Source organism: Camelus bactrianus, chromosome 10 (genome assembly GCF_048773025.1).
Source record: "Camelus bactrianus isolate YW-2024 breed Bactrian camel chromosome 10, ASM4877302v1, whole genome shotgun sequence".
Lineage (NCBI taxonomy): Eukaryota > Metazoa > Chordata > Mammalia > Artiodactyla > Camelidae > Camelus > Camelus bactrianus.
The window spans coordinates 12443762-12453298 of NC_133548.1; the positions used below are offsets into that span (position 1 = coordinate 12443762).

Below are 9537 nucleotides of genomic sequence, written 5' to 3' on the forward strand. Positions count from 1 at the left end.
TATACTGTTATACACATGCACACAAGTAAAATATTACTATTTCCATTTTAAAGATGAATATACTCTTGTAGTCATTTTCTACTGCTGTATTACAGATTTAACAGAAACTAGTACCTTAAAACCACACAAATCTAATAGCTTGCAGTTTCCATGGGTCAGGAGTCTGGATCCGTCATGGCCTGATTCTCTGCTCAGGATCTAACAGGGCTGAAATCAACATGTCAGTGGTTCTTGGCTCCTTCCCAGGGGCTCTGAGGAAGACCCCATTTCCAAGCTCATTTGTGTGTTTGACAACATTATGTTCCTTGTGGTTGTAAGACTGTTGTGCCTGTTCCTTGCTGGCTGCCTGCATTCGTTCGTATGTGGTCCCTCTGTCCTCAGAACAGCAGAAACACATGTGCTGCTTCCCATTCCCTGAACCTCTGTGACTCTTTGGCTCTCAGCTGGAGAAAGCTCTGGACCCACCCAGGTAATCCAGGGTAATCTCCCTCTTTTAAGGTTAACCGTGCCATACACTGTAACAGAATCACACTGAGTGCTATTTCATCAAATTCGCAGATTCCAGGGATTAAGACAAAGATCAGGCACCAGAAATTAACACAACATTGTAAACTGACTATACTTCAATTAAAAAAGAGACGAAGATTAGGGATCCTTGCAGGACCATTTTAGAAATTCTGCCAGTCACACTGATACTCGCAGAATAAGCAGCTCTCTTAAAGACAAGTAATCAGTAAGAGGAAGAGTTGACATTTGAGCTTATCCTAGCTAATGTGTGATGTGTGTGTCTGCGTGTGTGTTTTTCTTTCCTGGGCCTGTAGTTTTGATTTTTTTTTCCTGTTTTCTTTCATGCTAATGTAATTTTTAAAGCTCTTATTAATACAGAATATTTATTCTTTGATAAAATGCTATTGTATCTTTGCTGAGGATCAACTGTACCATAGATACTGCACTAAATGTTTCATTAAAACCTTTAATATTTTAGCTCCCACCTGATATGAGTCATTAGGTCCATTTTGTAGCTGGGGAGACTGAGGACTCAGGGAACTTTAGCCCCATGCCTCAGATCAGGCATCTAATAATGGAAGAAGTGGTGTGTGACCCCACTCTGAGTTCTCCAAAGCCCAGGCCTTTGATGTAGCCAGTAGAAGGCCATTCAGCAGTGACAGGATATCATTCTTTTTCTTCCCCTAGAATTTCTCTGGATTCACATATGTTTATTCTTCCAAACAAAAATGAGGACAAATGTTTTAGAAGGTTACTATTTAATAAGATTCAGATAAGATTTTGTAAAATTACGTGATTAAAAAAGAGTTTGGTGTAAAGCTGTCAGAGATAATCACTTCTGCTTTATGGTGCAGTGTACTTTGGGAAGACAGTATCTGATTTTAAAAAATGATATTGGATCCATTGGATGTCTGCATGGAAAACAAGTGGAATTTACCCCCATCTCACAATACACACTAAGATCATCTCCAGATGATTTGGAGATCAAGATGTGAAAGGCAAGGAATTAAAGTATCCAGAAGATAATATTGGAGAATATCTCTGTTACATGTGGTTGGGAATTAAAAAAATAATAAGCTACAAAAATACTAAACAGGAAAGATAATATTGATTCTCTGAATCACATTAAAATTGAGAACTTAAGCTTACACTGAAGAGCATAAACATGTAAACCACAACAAGGGAAATGTATTTACAATGCATATAGTTGATATACCTCGAATATATGAATAACTACAAACTTTTAAAAAAGACAGACAATCCAGTCAAAAAATGTGGGCAAGACACTTGAACAGGCAGTTCATAAAAGTGGTTAGGTAAATGTCCTATAAATATTGCAATAGGTTGCTCAGTCTCCCTAGAAATCAGGGAAATGATGGTTAAAGGCACAATGAGATACCACTCCACACTCACCGAGATGGCTAAAATGACAAATACTGACTCTCATGTGCTACTACTGGGAGTGTAAATAATGGGTTTTGGAAAACTTCTTGAATTATCAGTCAGTATGAATATATATGTGCCCTATAACAAGGAAATTTTACTATCAGGCTTCTTCCCAAGAGATATGTGTGCTCATGAACAGCAAAGATTCATTGGATGATCATTGGAGAAAAATTCCCAAAAGGTGAAAGCTGGGAGCAACTCAAATGCCCAGCCACACAGGAATGGATAAATCATTTGTGAAATATCAACATACTAGAATACTAACAGCAATGCAGTATATGAACTAGAGATTTATTCAACCAGGGGTGAAGTTCACAGACATGATGTGGATGGTGGAGATGGTGTGTTTCTTGACGTAGGTGGTGGCTGCATGCTTGTGTTCACTTTGTAGTAAGCACTGAGCAGTACACTTAAGATTTGTACATTTTTCTCTCTGTTATTTATCAATAGAAGCTTAAAAATGTAGCATCAGGCTTGCCTTTGTCAGTGAAACCTCTTTCAATTTCTCAGGAAAAAAGCCTGTATGAATAGAATAGAAATTCTTCACACATTCTGATTCTCAGTGATTTTCCTGTCAGTGTTGGGAAAAAGATAAACAATTATAATGTTAAATAAGGTACCCTTGTGTTGGATCCTCTATTATAATGTGCTTTAGTTGAGCAGTTCCAGAAATTTTGTGGTACTTCTTGTGGGGAAAATGCAGACATTATTACATCATTGCACTAAAGTTTACGTTTTAAATAGTTTAAGAAGGAGGTAAGAAATAAAGCGTTTATCTAAACAAATACAGTGATCCCAGTGGATTTTTTTTAAAGTGTTTAAAGGAAGCAAGAACATTTTAATTTACATCCTTCTTAACAATGAAATCCCCAAGGTATGACATACTTTAGGGACATAAATTCTCCCAGGACAAAAAATGATGTAACTACTTCTAGAAACTTTAAACCACGAGAAGAAGATTATTTGTTTCCTAGTGGAATCATACTAGTTCCTTGGGAAGAAAACTAAGAATAAAACCAAGTGACTCCTAGAAAGTCTGACTTCTCTGTGCAGAGGCACAGGGGTGGGGCGGGGGGTGGGGCGAGGGGAGGTGGGAAGATGAAATGCATGCTGAAAAAGAATGCAATTTGTACTCCATTTTAATTTTAATTCTAAAGAAAAAAGAATTCGTTCAAATGTAAGTTTAGATTTTTTTTATTATTATCATTTCTGCTTCTCTGTTTATCTTCAAGAAGTTCAAAATGAGTTAAATAGATTGATGGGAAAATAAAAATGTCTGACATTTAAAGTATGTTCATTTGGTACATTGACATGTATCTGGTTAGAATGTTGCACCCAGTCTAGGAAGAAGTAATGTGAAATCCTGTAAAATGCACATGAGGTTACAGTCAAGTGAAATCCCTCTTAAGGACCCAGTGACTGTGCCTGAATCGGAGAGAGGCTGGGCACAGCCGCCCCCACCCCCAAACCCCGAGGTGTGGTGCCATCTGGATGCAGTATTGCACTGGGTTATGGGCATCTCGCTCAAAGCACAGAATGGGGAGGTTAATGGAAAAACTATCAACAAGAGCACAGTTTGCAGAAGTTTGAGAGCCCCTGTGCTTGAGTAAGCTTGGACTCTATTTCTCTGAGACATCATTGCTTTCTTTGTAATCAACAGACCCTTCAGCATTAAATCTGCACTTGGACAGTGATCGATGATTCCGTATCCCACAAAGAACATGCAGAACTGGGCTGGGACATCGGGAGGTCTAAGGTTCCCTCTTGGGAGAGTGACATTGTTGAAAGGATAGACTCTGTATTCAGCCAGGGCAGTGTCTTAATCTCAGATAACTCTATGAGATCCTGGCTCTCAGACTTTAGGCTCCAGCTTCTGCACTTAAAACCTCTACTGCCTGCTCTATAAAATGGGGATAACAAAGTGTTTCTTATCCAGGTTTGGGTGGAAATCAAATGGGCTGAGGTTGGCAAAGCACTTGGGGCGGAGTCTGGTAAGACTTGAATATTCTATAAATGCTTGTTCCTTGTTGCATACTCATGCAGCCTCAATTATGTTGTGTCATGAAGCCAACCATGGGCTTTAGCACAGCACGCTGGTAAGTGATGGTGTATTGGCCACCGTCTGTGTGGTCTTGGCTCAGATATCTTGGGAACTCAGTTTTCTTATTTGTAAAGGGTGAATTTGGAGTTCTCTCAGCTTGTTAGAATTTTAGAAATCGAGAACTCCAGATGCATAACTTGCAGTTGTTTCTCACTTTCTCGCTTTCTACCTCCTAGGCTTCACACATTTCTCATCCCAAATTGATTGTAGCTGTTTTCTTTTCTTCTCTCACTCTTTAAAATTGATGGAATACCTTTGGGGCTTGTTTTAGATTACTACAGTTTTTGATTTTGTTTTAGATTATTTTAAAACATAAAGCTAATGCGTGTATGCTTTGTCCCTGTACCAAAATCTTGTATCAAATTTGCATGTACATGAAGTCACCTTTGATTACCCATCATGTACCAGTTCACAGCCCCTCTGTTCTCAGAGATGATGATTGCAAATTTGGTGTATATCCTTACAGACTTTTTTCGTTTTATTCTACTTACATACATTTAAATGATTATAATTAACGGAAATATTAAGGTTTAAAACTTGTTCCTAAAAGCATACTGCAGAGATCATTCTGTAACTTGCTTCTCCTTCACATATCTTGGAAAAATAACCATGTTTGTATATACAGAATTAACTAATTTTAAACTTCTGCACAGTATTCCATAGAATGACTGTACCAAGATTTATTTTGCTGTTGCTCTTGTGGACAGTATTTATGCGGATTCCAGTTTTTCATCATTTTAAACAATGAGGAAGTAGACATCCTTGTTTTTCCATTCTGTGTTTCCTTGGGGTAGATATTACATAATGGAATTTGTGAGTCATTAAGTACTTGCTTTTCCAAAAAAATGTCAAAATAGTGAAAAATTACCATCCAGAGGCTCCACCCTGCAGTATGAGTGATTATTTCTTCTAACTGTCTCATCAGTATTTTATACTCTTACTTAATATTTTGCCAATTTGACAGGTGAAAATAGTGTGTCATTTTTTTCAATTTGGCTTCCATGATTATTTGTGAAATTAAGCATTTTTTTTATTCTTATTGGGACTTTGGGTGTCCTCTCTTGTGGCATGCATTACATCTTTTGCCTATCATTACAATGAGTATTTGCTATTTTAATTGATGATTAGTGGTAGTTCTTTGTGTGTTCTTATTTTAATCCTTCATAATATATGTTTCAATATTTTTTCCCAATCTTTGTGTCTTAATTTTACTTAGAATGCATATTGGCATATATTTATTTAAAATTGTGATATAGTAAAATTTACAACATGTTCTTCATGTGGTTTTTATGTTCTATTTAAGAAGATCATTAAAATAGAGCATAACACTATTCTTCACTATTTTCATGTAATATATTTATAGTTATGATTTTTATATTTTAAATGATGTGGGGTAGAATTTTAACAGTATTTTCTCAAATAGCCATCCAACTATTGTAACACTTTTTTTTAATGAGTGTTGCCTTGTTGAATCTTGGCTTTCCTGACTTGGAATAAAACATTTATTCATAGTCTGTTGACATTCATGCCTAGGTCTGCCTGTGGTTTTTCTAAAGGTTTCCTGTCCTTTTCTATTCATCTCTTTTTCTAGTAAAAACACTTTACTGTTTTAATTATGATAGCTTTAAATCTGCATTGAATATCTTTATTTTTCTTTTTTGAAACTATATTGCCTATTTTTACATATTTTTTCTCCCATATATTTTTAAAGCAGATTGTTTCATTAAAAAGTATATTTAGATTTTGGTTGAAATTGCATTAAATTAGCCACATAGTTTGGTGACTGTCCTTGCTCGGTCGGCCTAAGACAACCAGGAACAAGTGTGTAGTTGGACCAAGCCAGCTTTATTGAGCCATTCCAATGAGACAGTCACACACCAGAAGCACCATGGGTATCTCACTGAGCAAAGAGGAAATAAAGTTATTGTGGGATTTTTAAAAAGGGTGGAGTTTAGATGAAATTTAAATCAAGAAAACTTTTGATAAGCTCAAAACAAAGCAGGCTGTATGTTAAGGGGGCAATCTCACAACACGCCCACAGTGCGGACACAGGGTCCTGTTTCCCTGGAAACTACAAAGTGAGGATGGATGTGGCATGTGGTATCTGGAAGTCCCTGCTGTGGAGCTCTGTGCCTGTGCGGGAAATTGAGGCTCCTTCGCCATGTCGAAGTGACTGACTTAGCTCTTCCTGGTCAGAGTGGCATGTTTCATCTTGCTGGTATAATTAACAATGAATGTTTTTAGCTAGCCTATAATTTTAGAAAATAAATTTTCTCATTGAGTGATAAGGCGGTTGTCACTCAGAGAAAGGGTTGTTAGACGCTTGACAGCTGCGGGGTTATCTGCGGGAGAAGTACTGTTCCCTGTTCTCCTCACAGTGATTTACCTGGGTCTGCTATTCCCGCCTGCAGGATGGCCACACAAGTCCTTACTCCCCGAGTCTGAGTTAATTTTTACTTTCTCAGGAGGAAATGAATCTTTATAATTGAGTCTGTTTCCATTTTATACATAAGAAATACATAAAATGCATTTTTCCACTGACTTTCTTCTTCTTTTTGCTTCCGTAAAGTTCCACAGTTTGTACTTTTCTTCATACAAATCTTGAAGATTCCTTGTTAGGCTTATTTTATAGTTATTTGATCAATTTGAGTTGATAAATATGAACTTTTTCATTATAACTCATAAGCAATTGTTACTGAATTTTTTACATTGATCTTCTAAACTATTACTTTGTTGAACTCTTCAATTTTTTTTTTTTGAATCTTATTAGTTGACTCGTCCTTTTCTACGTGGATGACTATTTTGCCTGCAAACAGTGACTGTATTTTCTCTTTTTTCTACATTCTTATATCTTTCTTATTCATATTTTAGTGTTTTGGCTGAAATCTCCAATATTTGTTCAATAGTATAAATTGTGAGCATCTTTATATAGTTTCTGGTTATAATGTGAATGTTTCTCATGTTTTACTCTACACATGCTTCTTCTGAAAGCTTCAGGAAGGTTCTTTCTTACTATGTTAAATAGTTCCCTTTTTTTGTCCACATTGAAAAGTTTTTTTTTTTTTTGACAGCCGCATTTAATCAAGTTCTTACAAAAGTTCTATTGAAATAATACTAGTGCTTTTCTTTTTAAGACGTAAATGTGGTGAATAGTTTTATAGGTTTTCTAATGCAGACTGAATTCTCAGTTAATCCTTAACTTTCTCTTTAAAGCATTTAAGCCGTGTTGCTCTTTAGAACTGTCATGTATTTGACTTGCTAGCACTTTATTCAGGCTTTTTTTGTTTTTTAAACACCAGTGCTCCTAAATCAAAAATCTGTAATTTCTTTTCTTGTGTATCACGTTATACTTTCAAGAAATGTAAAGTTGTATGCGCTACCAGTTGTCCTTTTCTCACTCTAGAGACCAAAACCCACCAATGGCTGATGAGAACTCTACGAAGATCACAGAGTTCATTTTCCTAGGCTTGCAGTACCATCCTCGGCTGCAAGTCTTCCTTTTCTTGCTCTTCCTACTTTTTTACCTCGTTACTGTGACAGGAAACTTGGGCATGATTATCCTCATCCGGCTCGATTCCCGCCTCCACACACCGATGTACTCCTTTCTCAGTCACCTGTCCTTTGTGGACACCTGCTTCTCGTCAGTGGTGGGTCCCAAGGTGCTCGCCGACTTCTTCGCTGAGCGGAAAGCCATCTCCTTCCTGGGCTGTGCCTTGCAGCAGTGGTTCTCTGGGTTCTTTGTGGCCATCGAGTGCCTTCTCCTGGCGTCCATGGCCTACGACCGCTACGTGGCCATCTGTAACCCGCTGCTGTATTCCGTTGCCATGTCCCAGATGCTCTGCATCCAGCTTGGTCGGACCCTACACTGCGGGGTTTCTGAACACCATGACTCACACAACAGCTGCTTTTCGACTTCCCTTTTGTCGCTCCAACGTAATCAATCATTTCTTCTGTGACATGTCCCCGCTGCTTTCTCTCGTGTGTGCGGACACCCGGGTCAATAAGTTGTTAGTTTTCGTTGTGGCTGGAGCTGTCCTCGTGGTCAGTAGCCTGACCATTATCATCTCCTATTTTCACATCCTCCTCGCCATCCTGAGGATCCGCTCTGCTGATGGGAGGCCCAAAGCCTTTTCCACGTGCTCTTCCCATCTCACGGCTGTTTCCATCTTGTACGGGACTCTCTTCTTTATCTATGTGAGGCAGGGGGCAGTTTTCTCTCTGGACCTCAATAAAGTGGTGTCCATATTCTACACAGCAGTCATCCCCATGTTGAATCCTATCATCTACAGCTTGAGAAATAAAGAAGTGAAAGCTGCCATGTGTAGGACCATCACCAGGAGGAAGTTTTGCATCAGAAGATAGACTTCCATCTAAAATACAGAAGAGAAAAAAAAGAGAAAAGCTTCTTTTCAAACATGGCTAGATTACCCATCATCATCCAAAGAGGCCAAAGAATTTGAAGAATTTAGGGGGATGTCATACTTCCATTCTCTGTATGATTTTTATTTTGGTACCTTTTTAAAAGCTCCATTTCATCATGTCCCTATAAATAATAAAACTCCCCAGTCACCCACAGAGTCAGAGCATTTCTGCTTCCTCAGACACCTTCACTACTGGGAATATGATAAAATCTAAAAATGTTGGGGCCACTTAGCTACTAATATTGTTGCTCTAGTTGGACCAGCATAAATGTCCACATTGGGTGAGAGTCTTTGGAACAGCATATACATTCCCTATTCCTAAATAAAGAATTGAAAAGAGTAAACAGAGCAGTTACTTTGCTTACAAATGCTTTTTGTAACCAAGTGAGTCCCCATATCATATTCTTTTTCATATATTTTATGCCTATTTGATTTATTCTTGCTTTCTAAAAATACAATGTCATTAACATTACAGGAAAGAAAAAGAAAATGTAGACAAGCAAATGAAGAACAACATTAACCAAAAAAAAAAAGATCTTAACTCTTATTCTTCCACCAAGTGACAAGTTCTGGTAATAATTTCCAGATGCCTCTCTGACTATTTGACTTTAGTTGTTCTAATTATCACTTCATTAATTGATACTCAGGTTTTCCTAGTTCTTTTAAATAAAAATAAACAGGGATAGCTTACAACAGAAGTTAGAAATTCTAAGATGCAAAAAAGTGAATGAGAAAATGAGAAAAATCCTAAAAAAATCAGACAATAGGTGTTGAGAAGTTAAGGGTCAACTAAAGTGGAGAAAATGTGTATCTTATTTTCATGTTAGTCTTTTTTTGTTGTTGTTTCCAAATTAAAAAAAAATCAGTACAATAGAATTAAGTTCAAAAAGTTTAACACGTTTCTCCCCTGCCCTGACTCTGAAGATACTTTGAAGAATTCAAGAGGAATTATAATCATTTTCAAAGAAGATAAGTGATTCTTGAAAAGCATCTTTTTGGTACAAACTAGATTCTGCAGACATTTTTGCCTTGATAGCTATGCATGTTCTAAAAATGTAAAAT

The 9537-nt window shown here is 37.3% G+C and overlaps 1 protein-coding gene across 1 annotated transcript; it reads left to right on the plus strand.

Annotated features, from left to right (window-relative positions):
* Window positions 1-7473: 7473 nt before the first annotated feature.
* On the plus strand, window positions 7474-8416 carry LOC141578942 (olfactory receptor 5G9-like). Its single transcript, XM_074373023.1, is given in 2 exon segments — window positions 7474-7904; window positions 7906-8416. Coding segments are annotated over 2 exon segments (942 nt in total).
* The last annotated feature ends 1121 nt before the right edge of the window (window positions 8417-9537 follow it).